At 38.4% G+C, this 22424-nt stretch overlaps 3 protein-coding genes across 3 annotated transcripts; 1 reads left to right on the top strand and 2 right to left on the bottom strand.

Annotated features, from left to right (window-relative positions):
* Window positions 1-1602: 1602 nt before the first annotated feature.
* On the top strand, window positions 1603-4946 carry nefmb (neurofilament medium chain b; the record flags this gene model as incomplete). The annotated part of the gene is made up of 3 exons (XM_084388585.1): window positions 1603-2607; window positions 3340-3464; window positions 3552-4946. The coding sequence occupies 3 exons, from the start codon at window positions 1603-1605 to the stop codon at window positions 4564-4566; spliced, it is 2145 nt and encodes a 714-aa protein (XP_084244711.1). The 3' UTR covers window positions 4567-4946.
* Window positions 4947-7350: 2404 nt separating this feature from the next.
* neflb (neurofilament light chain b) lies at window positions 7351-10494 on the bottom strand. Its single transcript, XM_084389703.1, has 4 exons — window positions 9421-10494; window positions 9046-9170; window positions 8534-8883; window positions 7351-8020 (listed from the first exon to the last, which is right to left on the bottom strand). Exons 1-4 carry the CDS (start codon window positions 10432-10434, stop codon window positions 7791-7793), a joined length of 1719 nt encoding a protein of 572 aa, XP_084245829.1. The 5' UTR covers window positions 10435-10494; the 3' UTR covers window positions 7351-7790.
* An 823-nt stretch (window positions 10495-11317) lies between these two features.
* On the bottom strand, window positions 11318-21544 carry LOC311278922 (protein NLRC3). The gene is given in 8 exon segments (XM_084390087.1): window positions 11318-14480; window positions 14642-14688; window positions 14966-15130; window positions 17004-17177; window positions 17590-17693; window positions 17697-19392; window positions 20070-20298; window positions 21425-21544. Coding segments are annotated over 7 exon segments (2934 nt in total). The 5' UTR covers window positions 20297-20298; window positions 21425-21544; the 3' UTR covers window positions 11318-13959.
* Window positions 21545-22424: the final 880 nt, after the last annotated feature.

The following is a 22424-nucleotide window of genomic DNA, read 5'->3' as shown; positions in this document are numbered from 1 at the left end:
ATTATCTATGATTTGTATTGATCTAGTCTGCAAAAGCTTCTTGTATATAACCTCTGACATATGTGTACAGTATTTCCCATCATGCCCCACTTCTTCCAGTATGTGTCTGCTCATTTTACTCGTCATGGCTATAATAAATAATTGAAGTGCAGTTCTTATGGCATTATTACTGCCGTTTTATTGGATTAGTCTTATGTAATGATATTAATATCATAACATCTTAGTGATTTGCGCCCTTTTTTTAATTAATATCAGTATTCAAGATGCTTTTTTAGGTCCTTGGGGTACTTCCTTATGAAGAAAGTATAATTATTCTTTTAGGAAGGCCCTTGGTTTTTTATTAAGCATTGAACTAAAATGAGTCCCTTGTGCACTCTAAAATGAATTAGAAAACTTCTTATAACCTTGGTACTTTGCTGCATTATTGAACCCTCCTGACAACAGAGGCCAAATCCTCAGTGCATCAGCTGAGGCTGACAGCGGATTGGCTGCTTCGTCTTGCCATGTGCACACATTCAAGAATATCAATGTCTGGAAAAGCAAAGGAAAAAATGACACTTTATTAGAAAGAGGTGAATGTTAATATGGGACAGAGGTTATCCATAAATATTATATTGCTTTTTAGCCTTTCGATCCGATTTGATGTTAATTTTAATTGTAATAGAAGTGCACATCCTACTTTATTTTGTTTTTGTGTGTATTCAAGCAGTGCTTTCATGTCCTACAGTGTGGCATTTTATAATTCATCTGTATATCCAAAAACATTTTTTTTATAAAAACTTTTGTAATTATTATTATTATTATATTATTATTAAGTATGCCGGTTTTTTACTGCAAATTAATGCAGAGACTACATGGAATATCTGTTCTTTAAAATAAATTATTTGTCATATAATTATTTAAACTAAAAACAGTTTATTAAAAACAGTCACCAGTTACAGCATGTTAAAAAAACATAACTTTTTTAATGAATATTTTTGTGTGTTTTTGTGTTGAATATTTATTGTTCAGCCAGTGATTAATATTTAATATATCTCTGCAAATATTGTGTTCAATCTCTGCACCAAAATTTGTTTAAATTCATATGCATTAAAATAAGATATTATTGAATTTGAAGCAAAATTCATGTTTACTGGCAAAGAAAGTTGCATTTTTAATGGGTTGCTCCAAAGGACACAGCAAACATGCCATAAATTAAAATTGGGATAGATAGATAGATAGATAGATAGATAGATAGATAGATAGATAGATAGATAGATAGATAGATAGATAGATAGATAGATAGATAGATAGATAGATAGATTAAAGAGAGTGGATAAAGTCCATCTGCAATACATTAAGAATAAGTATAAGTGAACAAGTGCAAAAAGTGCGTCAAGTGCATTAAACAACATGTGATGCAGAAAGTCACAGCCTCTTGACTTCACCTTTTATACAATTTTAAAAGACTTCGACCACTGAGGTGAATTGCTGAACAACCCAACGACCCATCTTCATCGATTTTCCAAGGGGAGGGTGGTGCTCCTGCCTCGTTGACAAAGTAAGCGCGCGTATAAATAGAACAGGACCGAACACACCACCAATTCACAAGCACCATCTACCATGGACATGATAGGTACCTCCTCCCGCCGAAGAGCTCTGGAGACACGGACTATCCGTCAGCCGTCATCCACTATGCGCTCGTGGGCTAAAAGCAGTCCTCTGTCTTTCAAAAGAACCGCAAATGTGACTGCATCAAGAGCTGCGTACAGTTCTTCCGTGCTCGCGTCTCCGGAAGGGTTCGAGTTGAGCGCGGCGCTCAACGGAGACCCGGCGCGCCATAACGAGAAGGAGCAGCTCCATGGGCTCAACGACCGCTTCGCCAGCTACATCGACAAGGTTCGCTTCCTCGAGGAGCAAAACAAGCAGCTCGAGGCTGAGATCCAAGCGCTAAAGCAGCAGAAACTGTCGCAGTCCCTGCAGAGCGATGGGTACGACCGCGAGCTCCAAGACCTGCGCTGCGCCCTGGAGCAGCTCCACAAGGAGAAGACGCAGATCCTGCTGGACACAGACCACATGGATGAGGATCTCCAGCGGATCCGAGAGCGCTACGAAGATGAATCCAGGCTCAGAGAGCACATGGAGGCTGCCATCCGAGGCATGAAGAAAGACAAGGACGACTCGGTTCTGATGAAGCTGGAGTTGGAGAGGAAAGTCCAGTCGCTCGTGGACGAAATGGACTTCTTGCGGCAGAACCACGAGGAGGAGATCAGCGAGCTTCTGGCTCAGCTTCAAGCCGCGCAGGTGCCGGTGGTGGAGATGAGGGACCTCCAGAAGACCGACATCACCTCTGCGCTCCGGGAGATCCGCGCGCAACTGGACGGGCTCTCCTCCAAGAACCTCCAGCAGGCTGAAGAGGTGTTCCAGTGCCGCTATAGCATGCTGACGGACGCCGCGGAACAGAACAAGGATGCTATAAAGTCCATACGGGACGAGATCGGTAACTACCGCCGTCAGATCCAAGCCAAGAACGTTGAACTGGAGGCTCTTCGAGGCACCAAAGATTCACTGGAAAGGCAGCTGCATGACATCGAAGACCGCCACAACACCGACGTTGCGAGTTATCAGGTCAGTTTATCAAGACCTATTAAAACATTATAAGTGTAATTCAATAATAATATAAATAAAAAGTTTATAAAAAATATAATTATTTTATATATAAATTATTACTAATTAATTAATATAAAATGAATAAGAATGTTTTTTTTATAATTTATATCAGATGTGACAAATCCTGCAGCACTAGTAGCTATAATGTAAGTATGCACACTGCACCGTTGCGCGTAAATACGCACGCAGTGAGATAATTGCTTCTTTCATGATATGAACGATGGATTTTGTTTTTAGAGTTTATTTATTTCTTAATTATAATGTCTTAAATGGAAGCAAATGCACATGGCTGTGTTGCAAAACAGAAAGCACCCACGATGGCCAAAATTGCTGCTTACTAGGTTTTGAAACCCAGCCATTATTTCACAGGTGGTTGCGCACTGCGTGCGTAATTATGCGTAGCGTGCCAAGCGCGTACTACTTACTTTTTACTAGTGCTGCAGGACTTCGTTTTAGTGGTTTGTTGTGTTTCTGCCAGGCCGGGTATACATTATAAAAACAAATCATAAAACAGATGCTACGTTTGGTACAATGAGAACATTTGGCACCATATAAGAACTTTTATAAATGTAGTTGTTTCCACTGTAGGGTAAAATATCTCTTCTTTTTTTTTTGTTAATACTGAGTCATAATTTCTTGCAGTTCAATTTTAAGTGTAAACTAATGAATTTATCACATCTAATTTAACAGGAAATGATTCATCAATTGGAAAATGATCTAAAAGGAACAAAATGGGAAATGTCTCGTCATCTTCGGGAATATCAGGATCTGCTCAATGTCAAGATGGCACTGGATGCTGAAATAGCAGCTTACAGGTAGAATTGTGCAGAACATTACACTTTTTTGTTGCTCTTTTTCATGTCTTGTTTGATTTATGACAAACTTTTCTCTTTTAAATGTAGGAAACTACTGGAGGGCGAGGAGACGCGCTTCCGTACCGTCTCTGGAAGTATTTCAAACGCTGCGTTTCCGTACAGCCAGCCCAGATCCTCTAAGGTCAAACATAAAATAGTGGAGGAGATCATTGAGGAGACTAAAGGAGAGAGTGACTTCGATGATGCCCTGGCAGACGTGGCAAAAGAGGTGTCAGAAGAAGCAGGTGAGGGTGAAGAGGAGGAAAAGGAGGAAGAGGAGGAAGAGATTGTTGCCGCCAGTCAGGCCAAAGTGAGTTCCGCCGCTCCTGAGGGAGAAGAAGAGGAAGAGAAAGGAGAAGAAGAGGAAGAAAAAGGAGAAGACGAGGAAGAAACAGCAGAAGAAGGAGAGGCGGCTGAGGCGGCAGAGGAAGAGGAAGAAGAGGGTGAGGAGGAAGAGGCACAAATGGAAGTGATTGAGGAAACAAAACTGTGTGGAGACAAATCGCCAACATCAGAGAAAGAAGGCAGTGACAAAGATGAAGAAGGAAAGGAAGAGGAGGAGGGCGCTGAAGAACAAGAGGCGGAAGAGAAAGAACAAACCAAAGACGATGAGGAGAAGGAAGAAGCTGATGGAAAAGACGACGAGAAAGAGGAGACCAAATCCGAAGGAGATGAAGAGAAGAAAGACGAGTCTGGAGGAGAGGAAACAAAGGCTGATTCCGAGAAGAGCGACAAAAAAAGCGATGCGGAGGAAGACGAAAAGAAATCCCCCGTAAGTGAAGAAAAAGAGAAACCAGAGAGCCCAGCAGAGGAAAAGCAGCAAGAAGAAAAAGAAGAAGTTGTTCCCAACGGTGAGCAGACCAAAGAGGAAGCCAGTCCGAAAGAAGACGTCCAGACCAGAACAGTGGAGACCATCACCAACGGAGATAAGCAGAGCAAAGCAGACGCAGAGAAAGAGGAAGAGAAGGAGCCAGAGGAAAAGCCTCAGGAGAAAAAGAAAGTCACCAAAAAGGTGGAGAAAGTCACTCCCGAAGCCAAGAAGGAAATCAAAGGAAAAGACTGATGCAGATGATTCCGATGGGAAATTAGTTATAATCAATTGTTAGAAATTATTCTATTTGATGCAAAATGTGAAAATGACGCAGCTAGCAACAATAATTGCATGCGTGTTAAATGATTAACTTGCATGTGTGGTCTGGGGAGGACGTCGCCATGCTGAGCTGTTGCGTCTGAAACAGAAATTATAGCGCGTTTGAATTAAAGTGCAAATACATTACGCTGCTAATGACTTGAACCATCTCTGTGAACGAGAGAAGTTCTCCAGCAGCTGTTTGGCAATAATGGTGCTACAACTATATCATCATTCGCAGGCGCACTTTGAGCAGAAACTCCTTCATTTCATCTGTATACTTCTTGCCTTAAGACATAATGCACTGAATCAATGATAAGAGTCGGTTTGTTAACGCGAAACACAAAAGCTGTTAACGATGATACTGTGAAAGCTAACTGGTGCTGCACTTTGCAATATCATATCAATCAATAAAAGCTCATCAAGTCCTTACAACGCTTCTTGTGTGTTTGCATTCATGCTACTGGGGTGGATAAGACGGAAGTCTCCAAGGCTGCATTTATTTGATCCAAAATACAGTAGAAACAGTGAAATATTATTACAATATTAAATAACTAGTTGAATATATTTTAAAATGGCATTTATTCCTGTGATCAGAGCTGAATTTTCAGCATCATTACTCCAGTCTTCAGTGTCACATGATCCTTCAGAAATCATTCTAATATGATGATTTGCTGCTCAAGAAACGTTGTATGAAGAAACAATGTTAAAAACAGTTGTGCTGCTTAATATAGTTAATAAAAAAATATGAAGAGAAAGTTCAAAAGAACAGATTTATCAACTTAATGCATTCTTTCTTAATAAGAGTATTATGGACATTTGCACTGCAATGATTTAGAAACAAATAGCACAAAGATGATTGGTGATAATCACAAAAATCATTATGATTTCAACATGGAAAATTCACATGGAACCCTAAATGATACATTTACCAATAAAGTATTTATTGTCATATGGATAAAAGGCCTTGTTAGACACAATGCACAGCAAAGTTACCATTGCATCCCCTTATTGTATATCTAATTCATCTATCTAATTGCTTTCATTAAATGTTTCCTACATAATAACAATATTAAGATCACAAATTTGAACTACAACCATTCATTATCCTTCCACTAGAAGATAAAGTCCTTCACATGTAAACTAAGATTAATAGTTGGCAATAAAACCTTCTTTTTTTTCCACCTGGGCAAATGGAAAGAATGACAATGAAGCATGACTTAACTCACAAACGTTTCATCACAGCGTGGACATTAATCAAAAAACATTTTCAGACGAGACCATCTCTAAACCCCCTCCATTAGTGTAACTACATGTCAGCGTATAGTTCTCAATTAGGATAATGGAGAACATGCGCTGCACCGGCTTGTTAGAGCTCGAGCCGAGTCCTCGGGCTCATCAGGTAACTGCATTTGTGCGAAAGGATGTCGCTGAGGGGGCAGTAATTGGATTTGTATGCTAAAACACACTAATTCAAATGATAAATCAATAGAGATTTGTGCTGACCACCGGGTATGGCTGAGGACCACATCTGGCGTGACAGTGCATGGCTGACACACTTATCCAACACACTAGTGCACAGTGGGAAACTCCAGTGGATTCAAACCTAAAACTTCCCTGTTACAGCCCAGATCCGAACCATGCAACACTCACCTCGTACTGTATATATGCATTAGAAGCATAATATATGCAATATAAATATATAAATATATATAAATATATATATATATATATATATATATATATATATATATATATATATATATATATATATATATATATATGTATATATGCAATATAAGCTGTGCTTTGCCTGGACTCTGCTCTGTGCTGAACGGGCACAAAATAGTCACATGACATCAGTCTAGTGAATTACTTTAGCTGAGCTTTGAGGATTCTTGCATTATATTGATTACAGCTGCCATGAATAAATAATCAAAATGCAGCGCTATACTTGAGTTAATGGCTCCGTACTTGCAGCTTTAGGTTGCCGTAGTGTACCTGAATAGATTATACTATTCTCAGTATTTCTACAGTATGCTTGATTTATAGAGAGAGAGCAGAGCACATGTGATCACAAAACCAGTCTTATGGGTCTTTTGTTTTTTAATTGAGTTTTATACATCATCTGAAAGCTAAATAAGCTTGTTAGGATAGGACAATATTTGGCCGAGATACAACGATTTGAAAATCTGGAATCTGAGGGTGCAAAAAAATCTAAATATTAAGAAAAATGTCTTTAAAGTTGTCCATTTCTGTTGGTGATTTTGCTGCATTCATTCACAACAATACATTTTTGATATATTTAAGGTAGGAAATTTACAAAATATCTTCATGGATCATGATCTTTATTTAATATCCTAATGATTTTTGGCATAAAAGAAAAATCGATAATTTTGACCCATACAATGTATTGTTGGCTATTGCCACAAATATACCCGTGCAACTTATGACTGGTTTTGTGGTCCAGGGTCACATATGGTATATCGTATCCCACAATGCACTGTGCTAAACCTTTAATGTCTGGCATTACGAATGAAATTTTCAACATTTAATCAACGAGTTCCGACAAAACATGCAAAGTAACCTTCTTCTGAAATGATAGCTAGACACCACTCGCTGAATTATGCATGCCACATAATTTGTTCTAGTTAGTTATTCTGTACTACTAACAGCATACAGACAGAAACACAACAACACAGAGTAACGCACTAGGTTAAGGAGTTTTGTCAAGATTTTATTGGTAGGCAATGAGCCTTTCTTTGAGGATCTGGTATAAGGCATTTTGTATACTAAGCACACTTGTGTTAGCATAGGCAGTTGATAGTGCGATTAATGCTGAAGGCATACAGACACAGTGCTCAAATGATAACATTTGTTTGCATTTTAATAAATAAACATCAATTAAACCAACACAAGAAACCTGCAATCACAACTTCCCTGCCAAGCGCAAACATAAGGCATGTGTTCATGCATAGGCTACTCTGGCTTTAGGCGATCTCTATGGTTGCATTTATTATTCTAGTTTGTGTCTGAATGTGAAATGGAGCAGCAGGACACAGAAAACTTGTCGAGACGTCTGCATGTGGGAGAGAAATGAGGTTTGATCACGAGGTTTGATCACCTCCAGCTAGCACCAGGGGTTCGGTCCAGTGGGTTTACTTCTCTTTCGGCTTGACTTTCTCAGCTTTACTCTCTTTCTCGTCGTCTCCTTTCTTTTTCTCCTCTTCTTTTCCAGTATCATCCTTCTCCTCCTCTTCTTCTTCACCTTTCCCTTCTTCTTTATCACCTTCTTCACCCTCTCCTCCTTCCTCTTTTTCTTTCTCCTCTTCCTGTTCTCCCTTATCCTCACCTTCTTCCTCTGCTCCCTCTTCACCTCCTTCTTCACCTGTAAAGGAGACAACAAATGTCACTACTGCCATCTGTCGATAGATAGATAGATAGATAGATAGATAGATAGATAGATAGATAGATAGATAGATAGATAGATAGATAGATAGATAGATAGATAGATAGATAGATAGATAGATAGATAGATAGATAGATAGAATTTATATATCATCACCTTCCTAAAATAATTGGCCAAGTCATTTTTTCAGGTTTCTCAGAAAACACAAAAAACTGAACCAATAATTGAAAAATTGATAATTGAAAATGTACGATATTACATATAAACACATTTTAACAAACATAAAAAATGTAGGTACAAAATGTCAATGTAAAAAAACTTTTTTTCACTAAATGAAGAGGGGAAAAATATTGTGGAAATTATTAATAATTTTCATTTACTGTTGAAATGTTCATTTACTTTCATTCACTTTCAATGTGTCAATAAACTGAAGCAATTTTTATGTAAATTAAATAAAAAAAATTATCTATCTAAAAAACAAATGATCCTCACCCTCTTCTTTTTCCTCTTCCTCTTTTTTTTCTTCTTCCTCCTCTTCCTCCTTCTCACCCTCTTCCTCCTCCACCTCCTCCTTCTCCTCCTGCTCCTCCTCCTCCTCTTCTTTCTCTGGACTTGCTCCAGCCTCCTGCATCTGACTGGCTTCTATAATCTCATCCGGAATGGCGGAGTAGCTCATCAATCTGGTTCCCAGAAGATAGGGGGCGCCAGAGGTCAGACTGGCCTGCACAGAGAACACGGGACGGCCGAAAGACGGAGTGGCAGCGATGGAGGGAGAAAACACACTGGACATACCGCCAATACCACCCACGTTGAAGCGGGTTTCTTCTCCTTCTAGAAGTTTCCTGTTGGAATGTAAATTGACTTTTATAAAGGATATAAAGAAGTTTTCAAGATTAGGGAGGATCAAATGTAATCAATGTAAAACCCATATTAATTGATTGAGGTTAGATATCAAATGCAATGAAGCATAAATGTTGTTCTAGAAAACGGTTGACATTACTAACCTGTAAGCAGCTATCTCTATGTCCAAGGCCATTTTCACATTGAGAAGGTCCTGATATTCTTTAAGGTAACGGCCCATTTCACTCTTCATGGACCTTAGCTCATTCTCCAAGTCACCGATGTTATCCTGTCCAGACAAAAAATTAAAGAAAAAAGTTTTGTTTTTTTAGTACAACAGTGCATATAGAGCATTATTGAAGGATATAGCCTTCCTGTAGCTCAAACAGTAGCATGGCACTAGCAAAACCAAAGTCATGGGTTCAGTTCCCAGGGACATAAAGAACGGATCAAGTGTGTGTCTTGAATACAGTTTAAGTCACTTTAAATAAAAGCTAAATGCATAATGTAAATTGAGGACATGTAGTTATGATTCTGACCTGTAGCTCAGCGATCTCCGCGCTCTGCTTCTCCTCGACCTCTTGCAGTTGTCTCTCCAGAGCTTGGTTCAAGCCCTGGCATGCTTCGATCTCCAGGTCTCGAGATTTCAGCAGGCGACGGTACTCCCCGGCCTCGTCTTTAGCGGTGCGGATGTTCTCCGTGTGTTTGGCTGTGTCCTCCGTCATGGTGCTCACCTTCCCGCGGAACCACTCCTCTGCGGCCTGGATGTTCTGCTGAGCCAGGCGCTCGTACTGACCTCGGATTTCTCGGAGAGCCACAGAGAGATCGGGTTTGGCCACTTCCATCTCCACCGACACCTGGGCGCTGTACTGTACCTGGGCTTGGAGCTCGGCGATCTCGCTTTCATGGAGCCTCTTGAGGAAGGCCAGCTCGTCCAGTAGAGTTTCGGCTCTTTTTTCCAGCTCAGACCGGGCCAGCGCTGCATCGTCCGCCCCCTTCCTGGCATCCACCATCCGGCCTTCGGCTTCCTCACGGGCCAGGACTACTTCTTCATAGCGACTCTGCAAGTCCTTGAGTGCGTCTTCCAGTCGGTCCCGCCTTTCTTGAGCCGCCTGGCGCTCCCTACGGGCCTCGTCCACCGCCGCACGCAGTTCTCTCGCCTCTTGCTCGTACAGACCCCTGAGGCGGGAGGGTTCGCAGTGCTTCTGGCGCAGGAGGAGCAGCTCTGCTTCCAGGGAACGGTTCTGGAGCTCCAGGCCATGCACACGCTCAATGAAGTTGGCAAAGCGGTCGTTGAGGCCCTGGAGTTGGGCCCTCTCTTGGGTCCGCACCACTTTGAATTCCGAGCTCAGCTGAGAAGCCTGGCTCAGGTCCAGCTCTGAATGCTGCAGACCTGCAGAGGAGGAGAGAACCGAGGCACGGGACGGGGAAGAGTAGGTTGAGTAGACAGATCGAGAACGACTGCTTGCTCCGCCGAAGGGCGTCCCGCTGCGCACCACCACGCGCCTCCGCTGCACAGACGGGAGATAAGGGTTGTAACTCATTGAGCTCATGGTTGTTGAAGAGAGAAGAGAGCAGAGGTTTCCGCAGTGCTGCTGCTGTTGTGGAGAGAGGTCTGTGAGGATGTAGCGCCACTGGCACAGCTTTTTATAGCAGGAGGCGAGACTCTGACGCAGAGCTTTTTACTGACAGCATGAATCCATTACCTTCCAGTGCGGGCAGGGATAGGTTTCTCAGGAGCGGAGGGGCGAATTACAGAAATGGATTGGCAATGCGTGAGAGAGAGAGAGAGAGAGAGAGAGAGAGAGAGAGAGAGAGAGAAAGAGAGAGCACAGCAAAGAGGGCAATGAGGACAAAGCTTTCAAGAGCTTGCAGGGGAAAAAGACAATTCATCATGCAATGGCTTCATTGCACAGATCTAACAGGGGATATAGCTGTTAAATCGAGCCTTTAATATTAGTTCCCAGCAGTTCTCTTTGCATTTAAACTGTTTCTAGTTGTGAGATGAGAAATCTGCATAATATTTTTACTTTTGCCATCTTAAAATGTTGGCAAAATTGGTGTGAAGGAAAGGTTTTTCAATGATCTGTGCAAGTGTGTATATTCAGCTGCACAGGCCACTAAAATCTCAGTCACCAGATGCTCTAAAGGGAAATCTTACAAACAAACTGCACATAAACATTAACAGAAGGACTTACACAAGTAAATGCTTCTCTCTAGTGGTGGCTGAAGGTATTGTGAAATAATCCAAGTCAGATTTGCATCGCTGTGAAATAATGCAGAGTCATAGTAGAAACTGACAACTACACAATAACCTGAAATAATAATAATAATCTGTCAATCACAAAAAATAGGTCCCCAAAGAACAATATTTCACACAATTTAATAGATTCTGACAGAAATGCATTTAGATTTTTGGACATTTTTGAGCAACCTTCTTATACACACTTCATTTTCCCTTTCTTTATTCTTGCTTAACAGTTAACTTAGAATATCAGACAAACATCTTCATGATTGCTAAAGTCTCTTCAACAGCCAGACAGCTAATGCAGGAGAAAGGAGATGAAGTGATGATGAAAAAATGAGTTTATTGAACATTCTTATTGTCTTTGTCAAAGCTCAAAACAAATTCAACAAGTCGTATTATGCAAAGCAAAGGAAATGTGCACTGCTTTTTAACTCTTGTGGCCTTGACATTGCATTTCGATTTAATAAAGAAAACAAAACAAATTGTGTAATTATTGGGTTCTCCAATGACATCCATCATGTGTTCATGTCAAATGTTGTACATATCCAGTACATATCCAGTTGTACATAACAGTGCTCTTTGGGCAAAGCAATGGAAAATTACTGCTTCACAACATCATCCTGTTACATTAAAAACCTTGAAATGGAGACATTCTGTTACCACTTACTCATGAGGACAAATATCCCTTGAAACCACACAATCAATAGAACAAAATTAAACAATAATAGAAAGTAAATATAGTGCTGCAAAATATAAATGCATAAAATGTTAATAATATTAATAATAAAAAAGATGAATAAATGATTAAAGGATAAATGTAAGTAAAAAAAATAATATGAATAAATGATCAATCAAATGACAACTGCATAAATGACCAATGATTATAAATGATTATAAAATGAAATCATATATAAAACAAAGAAAATAAAACACAACAGATGTATGATTGCTCTCTTCAAGTAACACACACAACCTGTCTTTGTTTTCTATATGATTTCATTTTATAATCATTTATAATGAGTGAGAATCCCTAGATCATTCAACATCACACAAACACAGAAATGCAAGCCAGCAGTTATTTTACAAAGTTCTAAGGTGGACCACAACAATAAAGCATAAAGAATGTATATCATTGTTTTATAACAGTGTATAATTGTGTATACTGTAGTTTATAATAGTGTATAATTGTGTATACTGTAGTTTATAGTGTATCATTATTTTATATATATATATATTTTTTTTTTGTATTTCAGGAGCTCAGGTTTTCAACAACAAAGACAGAATTCACTTGATTTGTTAAATATTGAAATATTTAGTTGTAGGTGACAAGTCTCAGGGATTAAAAGTGCAGTAAGCAATTTTTTGAGAAACACTGTTGATATTTGAAATCAACACTCAAACAAACACACCCCTCCCTTCATTGCTCCGCCCCCAAAATAACAAACACGCTATGCAACAGAGGATACCGCTAACAGCTGGCGCATCAGGCAGCTCGCACAAGTATGTTTGAATCCGCTGTAATTTAACAACAACAGCATACAAAAGCATATCTTGGTTCTGTGAAATATAGCAAAAACCATTGTATCCACATATCGAGCAGAAGCAAAGCAACCTGGGCGTCCGTTTTCAGCCCTTAATTCCTCCTCTATAACATCTCTCCAGCACACTTTTCCAATATTAACGTAGGTCCTAAAGCTCTTGCCTGATCATAACCCTTCTTCCAATTATATTTCTCTGACCGTTTCCTTTTTGGTAATCAGCTATCCCTCTTGCTACAGTCTTTCTACAAATGTCACATGCTCACTCTCTCTCCTCCCCCATCATGAGTGTATACGCCCACTACTGCTGATTGGCTACAATAGTGTTTTGGTGCACCATGGATCAGTCTGATCCACTGTTTTTTCTCCTATTTACACGGCCAGGACTATACAAATACAGTTTCTTTCAGCACACACACACAGAACAGACATCTAGCAAATATTCACAAAATTGTTAAAGTGTTGATTTATATTTTCAACAGCGTTTCTCAGAAATCTTACTTACAATGCTTACTGAACCTTTAATAAAATTGTATTGTATTGTATAAATATGACACAAAAATAAATGACAAGTAATCACTGAAACAAGTAATTTTGCATTATAGTAATTGATACATACCACGATATAGTAAGATGTTTGACTGGAGCATATTCACTCAAACAATGAAATATGTTGTGATAAACATGCCACAATATCCTGTTCCATTCAAGAGTTCATTATGAAACTTTCAAAACACAAAACTTCCTCCCTAGTCCTAAAAGAGCATTTACTAAAACTAAACTACAAAAACGACTCTACTTAAGCTCTGCAGTCTGCACTAATATTAGCAGCTACAGCGGTAAATAGAAATGCTACCGGATAGAATTCTTTGGCACAAAAAGCATTCACGAAACCCTTTAACTCTAAAACCGTACAAACTATTTAACAGGTGTCCCTTTATAAACTCACAGATATTTAGATTGCATCAAATTAATATATATATATATTTTTTTTTTTACAAAATTACACAACAACATGAAACATGGGAGAATCATCATGCTAAGCTAGTGTCCGTAACACCTGGTAAAGTTTGGCAGTGGATGGTTAGCGAATAAGGCTTTTTGTAGGGCGGGACTTGATTTTGTCAATCGGGAATTGATTGGATGGTTGTGGTTTGCTATTAATTGATCCCATGTGAGTGTTGCTGCAAGAGGGAGGGGAAGTTATTTTGATTACAGATGGACGAGGACATGTGAATGTAAAAAAAAATTGTCCATTTTGATTTCATGATGACTAAAAGGCAGAAGGCTGTTCACCCTGACAGAAACACTGAACCATAAACTGCAAACCCAGCGTAGAGCGATCCAGTGAACTTGGTGTTGAACGTGTGTATGTGTGTGAGCGTGTGTGTGTCGGAGATGCTGTAGAAGGACAGAGTGCCGGCCGGCTTGTCCAGATACACTGCTACTCTGTTTGAAGGGTCTGATTGGACATGTATGTCGGTGCTCTTGTTATCGTGCCAGGCACTATATCTATCAGTAGTACAGAAAAGACTCCAGGACTTTTCATTCCACCCAAACTTACACTCACCTCTTCCTTTCTTTCTGATTTCTTTATATGTTACTGCAATATAAGCCCTCCCACTCCAGTCAACCTCCCAGTAACAGCGGTCAGACAGAGGTTCTCTACACAGAACCTGCTCCCGGTGCTCAAATCTTTCCGGACGATCAGGATATGGCTGGTAATCTTCCATATGTGACACCTTTCTGTTCCCCTCGGACAGAGTGAGAAGAGTGTTTGCCGTGTCTGGATCCAGCGTGAGATAACAGGCATCTGTACAGAACAAGAGAGATTAGAACAACAGACACAGTTCATTCATCATAGTATTGCATGGCTCTCTGGAATATGATTGTCTGATTATACATATACACACACACATTTATATATATATATATATATATATATATATATATATATATATATATAGCACCTACATTTTCGCAGTCCTGGTGTAATCCTGAAATCTCCACAATGGCATGTACTAAAAAGTGAAAAAGAAATGTAGGAATGAAGTACGAATAGGCAGTGCAGGTCTAGTACTTTTAGGACAACCTGTACTTTTCTCACAGTATTTATTTTTACTTTGAACAATATTGGTACACTTTATTTAGATCAAATAAGATCATAAAAAAAAGCTGTAGATCATTACAAATGTAAACAGGAACATTTATCATACTTTATCATACTTATCAAACATACTTACACATATTTTTACACATACGGTAAATACATTACATGTGTCATGAAATCCAACATACTTAAATTTCGCCAGTTTGCAGTCTGGATTCTCTAGCAGAGCAGAAAACATCTTGAAGTTTGCGTGATTGTAGCTGAGATCCAGCTCTCTCAGGTGTGAAGGGTTTGAACTGAGAGCTGAAGCCAGATAACGACACCCTTTCTCTGTTACCATACAGCCAGACAAGCTACAAAGAGAGTAATTAAAAGTAAGGTTGGGATTTCTTGTTGTATTAGATCTATACTGATATTATTATGCTGATAAGAAAATAAATATATGTAAAAGAAAAGATATGCATCACTCATTTATTATTTATTCATTTATTTAGGCAGGAACAATGATAAATTATTTATCTGAAAACAGGACGAAAATGTCTTTTGCTATCTTTGCCACTCAAAGGCTGTTTCACATAGGACACGTCAGGCAAGCGGTGGAAACGGAGAAGTCTCAGGGCCAACACTGCCAATCAACAAGCTCACATTTGGGTGCAACGGGGCAAAAGGCGCCTTTGATTTTATTTTCCTTTTAGCCACTGGCACAAAAACTTGCTGCAGCACTTTCCAAAACATCCGCTTTTCAAGATGCATGTGGAAATTCGGCTGATCCTTGATGCGATCGCAGGCAGCAGCGTAAAGTTGATTATGTGCTAGTTTGATCTAATATTTGATATTTTTTCAAATGTAGATTTAAGTAGCAAATGAGAATCGCTAAAATTATTGAATATATTTTGAGACAAAGGTCTTGTTAATGATTTTCAGTTTTATTCAAGGTAATTAAAGCAACAGTTTTTCAATAACGGAAGAATATGTAAAAGTATGGTATTTGGGGTAAAAGGCGCCCCTGCTGTTGGGGTGAAAGACACAATAATTAACATGATGATAAATATCTGGCTGACTTTTCCATTTGTTGACATGACATTAGATTTGACACGGTTGAATATCATATATTAAGTTGGGTGTCCACCTTAGAGATAATTACTATATTTATAATGAAACAATCATATTTAAAAATATGATATTAGTCATACCGTACCATATAATAAAATATCAATAATAAATAATGTTTACTACTGTAAATCTATATTAAAATATTATCGGATCTCCTTCAAAGCTTTCAGAATCTTTACTTTTTAAAATAATTTTGTTTCTGTATTTTAAAAAGGAACATATTTTAATGACAGTATATTTATTGAACAAAAATAAATTCTTTTATTTATCAAAATAATCAGAAAATAGTACAAACTTGATTGTGATTGTTTTGAACAAGTATTAACTTAGACATTATTAAAAACATACTGTATTATTTTAGCTAAAGTATTTGTATAAATAATGTGTGCCTTTTGCCCCATGGTTTTACCTGTGTGTCTGTGGGGTAAAAGGCCCTAGCCACTTCATACATTTATTAGATTTTTAAACAAAATAAACTATTTTGTTATATATTTTATTATATATTTCCACACAAAATCTGTTGCTTCATAAATGTTCAATCCAAACATTTTTTTTCTGCAATACACTATGGGAACATTTTTCTTAAGGTGTGCCTTTAGCCCACCTAAAGTAAATACATTTATTTGAAGTAAATAAAACATAACAGAAATGTTGTGTTCATGTTATTTGTTATAAATCATCGAATGGGAATGTGACTAGTTGAGTAGTTAATGACATTTTGCACATATTTGTATTTTTACTTGTAAAACCAACTTCACTACACTCACAAGCTCCCATGCTCTGGATTTTTTATTTATATCTCTGTATGAGATTTTTGATGGGTCATACAACTCTGGGAATTTCATTACATTTAAAAGGATCTTCTCCTCCATGTTTTCAACACTACAGCATGAGCTCAGTGAAATGTTCTATGATTGGTTGTTAATAATCTGTTCAATGATTGGTTAAAGTGGACGTGCCTGCACCTCACAAAAAACTATTTTTATCTTCAGCAGTGCCAGCCGCAAAGAGCTGTGCTTGTGGAGCCGGCAGGATTTTAGGTGCACGAACATCGCTTGGGCACTGCCTCCCATTAAAAATAAACGAAATACTGTGTGAAGGGCTTTTACTCACCTCAGTATCTCCAGCCGGCAGTTTGGACTCTTCAGACCAGCACAGAGGAGCTTCACACCTGAGTCCTGCAGGTCATTGTTACTCAGATCCAGCTCTATCAGCGGTGAATCTGATGATTGTAGAACTGATGCCAGGATTTCACAGCACTGATCGCTGATATTACAGCCAGCAAGACTGAAAGAGAATAAAAACACTGTTTCAGTTGATGTAATTGGACATCTATAACAGGTTTTTAATGTCAATGATCGTTATTTTTCGATCGTTAGTCGTTAAAATGATTAGTTGGTAGGTTTTGGCAAATAACATCTAGGCTGAAGTAAAAAGAGTCTATTGGTGTGCAGAAACAATAATATAAAATGATATTTTACAACTGAAAAATGATAAAAAGTGTAGGCCTACATACACAATTGAATGAATTAGTAATCTGGAACTTGATATGAAGAAAATAACCTGAACCGCACAGTTCTGTCATGTTTGTCATTTAAATGAGAAAATATATTTTCAGACCATACAAGACAAAAGCTAGGCTATCAAGTGTATTTTTGATATCCCAATACTAAAAAATGTGTTGCATGTAGATACTCACAGAGCTTTTCTGCAGTTCATCACAGCCGGTACCAGTCTCCTTCTGCCCTCATCTGATGTGTTGTATTTCTTGAGGTCCAGCTCCTCCAGCACCTCGTCTGACATCTAGAGCAGGTAGGCAATTGCTGAGCAGTGAGCAGGAGAGAGTTTATTCTGCGAGTCTTTGTTTGATTTCAGAAACTGTACAATCTCTTTGAACAGAGTCTGATCGTTCATCTCCAGCAGACAGAGGAAAAGATTGATGGATCTGTCGGCCGAGAGACCCTGTTCATGTTTGATTTTGTCTTTAATGTAAGCTGTGATTGTCCCGATGCTCTCTGAGCTCCTCTCTGTGTGTGTCAGCAAACCCTGTAAGAGTCTCTGATTGGACTCCAGAGAGATTCCCAGCAGGAATCGCAGGAAGAGATCCAGGTGTCCATTTTCACTCTGAAGAGCCACATCTATCACTCCTTTATGGAAATTTGGCAGTAAATCAAACACTTTCAGAGCATCTGAAGTGTCATTTATAAAGCTGTAAAAAACATACAATGCTGCGAGAAACTCCTGAAAGCTCAGATGAATGAAGCAGTAGACTTTCCTCTGATGAATCACAGATTCCTCCTTAAAGATCTCAGTGCAAATCCCAGAATACACTGTGGTGTCAATGGCATCTATGCCACTCTCTCTCAGGTCCTCCTCGTAGAACATCACATTGCCCTTCATCAGCTGCTTGAAAGCCAGTTCAGCAAGTTTCACAATCACGTCTCTGTTGGACTGCAGGAGTTGTTCTGGATCTCTCCCACTTGTCTCTTCATACTTCTGATTCTTCATGTTCATCTGAGTGAGCAGGAAGTAAATGTACATCTCAGTCAGAGTTTGAGGGATTTCAGCACTGTCATCTTGTTTCAGGAGGTTTTGAAGCACGGTGGCTGAGATCCAGCAGAAGACGGGTATGTGACACATGATGTGGAGGCTTCTTAATCTTCTAATGTGTGAGATGATTCTGCTGGCTTGATGCTCGTCACTGATTCTCTTCCTGAAATATTCCTCCTTCTGGGAATCATTGAATCCCTCAATTTCTGTCACCCGATCAACATATTTCGAGGGGATCTGATTAGCTGCTGCTGGTCTGGAGGTGATCCAGATGAGAGCATTGGGAAGTAGATCTCCTCTGATGAGGTTTGACATCAACACACCCACTGATGAAGACTCATTCACATCAGAAATCTCATTTTCTGAAAAAATCTGTGAAATTCTGCTTTCATCCAGACCATCAAAGATGAACACAACTTTATACTCTTCAAAGAGCTTTGAGTCCATATCGTGGAGTTCAGGATGAAAGTCCAGCAGAAGACTGTGAAGACTGTACTGGTGATCTTTAATCAAGTTCAGCTCTCGAAATGGAAGCACAAACATGAAATCTACATCCTGATTGGCTTTTCCCTCGGCCCAGTCTAGAATGAACTTCTGCACAGAGACAGTTTTTCCAATTCCAGCAAAACCATTAGTAAGAACGGTTTTGATTTTGTCTTTCCTCTGCTTCTCACGTCCCGTTAGAGGTTTGAAGATGTCATTGCAGTTAACCTGAGTCTCTTGGAGCATCTTGTAATTTTTCTCCATCTGTAAGATCTCATGTTCTTTATTCACTCCTTCACTCTCTCCCTCTATGATGAAGAGATGCGTGTAAATCCGGTTCAGGAGAGTTTTATTCCCTTGTAATCGAATTCCCTCAAATAAGCTCTCATACTTGCTCTTCATGCTTGTCTTGTGTCTCTCCATGAGCACATCAACAGATGAAGTATAGCGGGAAGCGGAACCAACAGAACTGGAATTCAAATTAGAAAAAAATATTATTTAAAAATGTTTATTAAAATGACCCATCGCACAATACTACAGTCTACAGTAGAGTAGGGTTATACCAATCATTTAAATGAATATTTAAATCAGAATTGGTTTAAGGCTTGAAAATAAGGAAATTAAGTATTGTACATAAGTATTGTAATCCTACTACTATAAAGTACATTTATTAATAATAATATTATTATTAAATATTCATTTTTATTTTACAGTGCAGTTGTCTTACAATAGTAATATAAGGACTTTGATTTAGCAGTAGTAGTCATAAGAATAATAAGAATTAATTTTGTTCTCAATGTGCACCACATTCATGCCTTTAATTATAATTTTGTTCTCAATGTGCACCACATTCATGCTTTTAATTTAAAAATGCCCTGGACCCAGCTAGACGTCCAAGGTCCACTCACCACAGACTCACAAAATCCTGTGGGAAACACTGAACACCCTTAATAGGTAAAAGCTTAATAAAAAGCTTAGCTTAATAATAAAATAAAAAACAGAATAAAAAAAAAAACAGCAATATACTTCATCTGAATGAATTTGAGCATATGCCACAATACTGACATGTCAGGAATTTACATTTTAAGTGTCCTATCATACCTGGGAGAGTCTATACTGTTCACAGAAGCAGCACCTTAGTCTTACCTGGGGTCAAATGGCACGGGTCCATCACTGAATCCTGGAGGTTCATATATGGAGTGTGTAGGCCTACTCTTCATAGACACACAGCTGGGTTCTGGAGATGCTGTTCTCTGTGTCTTCTCTTTTCCTTCACTGAATCCAGGAGGGTCATACATGGAGTGTGTACTCTTCATAGACACACAGCTGGGTTCTGGAGATGCTGTTCTCCATCTCTTCTCCTTTCCTTCCATAGCTTTCAAAAGGTTAGAATATAGTATGTCAACCACAGGAACATCAAAATTATTTAATTCTATGTAAGCTGTTTTATTTTCTTTCTTTTTTTAAACCCTGATACAAAATGTAGAACATATCTAAATACTGTATAGTTCCAAACCCTGATTTGTGTGATTTTAGAATATACCAATGAACATTAAATAAACAGCTAAATTAAATATCAAATTTAAATAATTAAAAACATAAATCAAAATAAAAAACAATAATACTTCAGTAGAACAGGGTTATATAACAGTGTTGGAAGATTTTTTTTTAAATAAACTCTACATATATCTCTATCTATCATTCCCTTTGCAGAATCTGCGAAAATGTTATTCATTTGACCAAAATAAGCGGGATCATAAAAATGGCATTTTTTTTTATTTTTTAGCCTACTGTTGTTTACATATAGCCCACAGGACAAAAAGACAGCTGGATTTATAAAAATTACCCCGTTTAAAAGTTTACACACCCTTGATTCTTAATAGGCTACTGTGAGTCGTGACAGTGCTATCTAGCGAGTAGTGACCACTGGACTGACCAGCCAAACCACACCTAACGCCAGCGCCCTCTAGAACATCGAGATGTTATTATGCCTTTAACATTCTCAACCTAAACGTAGGAAGGAAATAGGAACATTTGATTACAAAACCACATGATTTTCTTGTTACGTACTAAAAATACATCTTGAAAAGTTTAACAAAGCTCAATATAATATCGTTAAAGTTAACACACTTAAAAACGGAAACAAACGTTTCGCATTACATTTCACAATCTGACAGTCTGCGTCTGCCAGCTGGGTTAGATGGAGTTTTTTATGCAACAATAACAAATACAAAAACAAGACGAGACAGTAGCCTTATGAACATAGACAATTATGAGGGTTACAAAACAAAACTATTAAATTAGCTTAAATGTTTTACACCATAACATAGTCTTACATGCAGTAGTTTTTAGAGTTCTTCAAGGAGTTTAGATAGGCTGATGGAGATAAAGCGTTTTTAAAAACTTTAAAACAATAAAATAAAATAAAAACTATTTTACGTAATATTTTATCACTATAGTTTTAATTTCTGACTGATAACGTGAAAACGAACTTAGCCTACTATGAATGTGACTCCTGTGCGTTTCAACTTTTCATCCTCAATTCTGTAAACGTCGATGGAAAACTGTGTATAAATCCTTAGAGGTATAACCAAATTATCGGGCATCACTTTCGGTTTAGGGAGTTGAGTCGACAAAAGTGGGCGGGGTGAAGTCTACGGTTGCATAAACCGCAAAAATAGTCTTACAAGTTAGACATCTTTTTTCTTTTTTTCTTTAAGACTGTTCATAGCTTTTTTAAATCAGTTACATAAAAACGTAGATTGGCCAAATTTGATACTAAAAAGTAAGACTGACTGCCCCTGCCCACCTTGACTAACTGGGTAATATACGATCAGTCTTACTTTTCAGTATCAAATTAGGCCAATCTGCGAATTTAAGACATATAATGGCTATGTTTATGCAACCGGCCCCTGGTGCAAAAGCAGTTTAGATGCGTGTTTTCTCTTGAGTCTCTTGAGATTTGGCATACCACTTGATAGGCTACACCACTTTGGCCTTGAAGCAATATCAGTTAAGAATCAAATAGGGGGTCATCCAGAATAGGCCTACATACGAAAAAGGTATTTAATTCCTTTATATGGGTGGTTTATTAGGATTTCACTTTTCTAACTTTAGTTAGTGTGTAATGTTGCTGTGTGAGCATAAACAACATCTGCAAAGTTATGAAGCTTAAAGTTCAAAGCAAAGGGAGATATTTTCTTTTAAAGAAATTGCTTTTTAAGGACTACAATAGTCCTTAAATTACCTTTGGAATAAGCTGAATAGAAACGTGCTGAGCCCTTGATCACTTAGAATCCACTATGGGGTTGATTTATTATTTCTTTTTTTCCCTTACGAAATTGTTTAATGCAGCATTATATATGTATATAGGTGTGTTTGAGTTGTTTAAAAAACATTTTAAAATAATTAATATATCATAGAGTTGTTTGTTGTGGGGTAAATTAAACGCAATATGCGTTGACGTCACAATCGTGTTGCATTGTGGTATATGGAGCTGCC

Source organism: Rutilus rutilus (genome assembly GCF_951802725.1).
Source record: "Rutilus rutilus genome assembly, chromosome: 19".
In the NCBI taxonomy this organism is placed as follows: domain Eukaryota; kingdom Metazoa; phylum Chordata; class Actinopteri; order Cypriniformes; family Leuciscidae; genus Rutilus; species Rutilus rutilus.
The sequence above is the reverse complement of the archived record's forward strand: the minus strand, read 5'-3'. Positions and strand labels throughout refer to the sequence as shown.

Coding starts and splice junctions, on each gene's coding strand:
- neflb (XM_084389703.1), bottom strand. CDS start 10,434: ATGAGCTCAATGAGTTACAACCCTTATCTCCCGTCTGTGCAGCGGAGG. Junction 9,171..9,420: donor CGGAGATCGCTGAGCTACAG/GTCAGAATCATA, acceptor TTGTCTGGACAG/GATAACATCGGTGACTTGGA. Junction 8,884..9,045: donor ATAGAGATAGCTGCTTACAG/GTTAGTAATGTC, acceptor ACATTCCAACAG/GAAACTTCTAGAAGGAGAAG.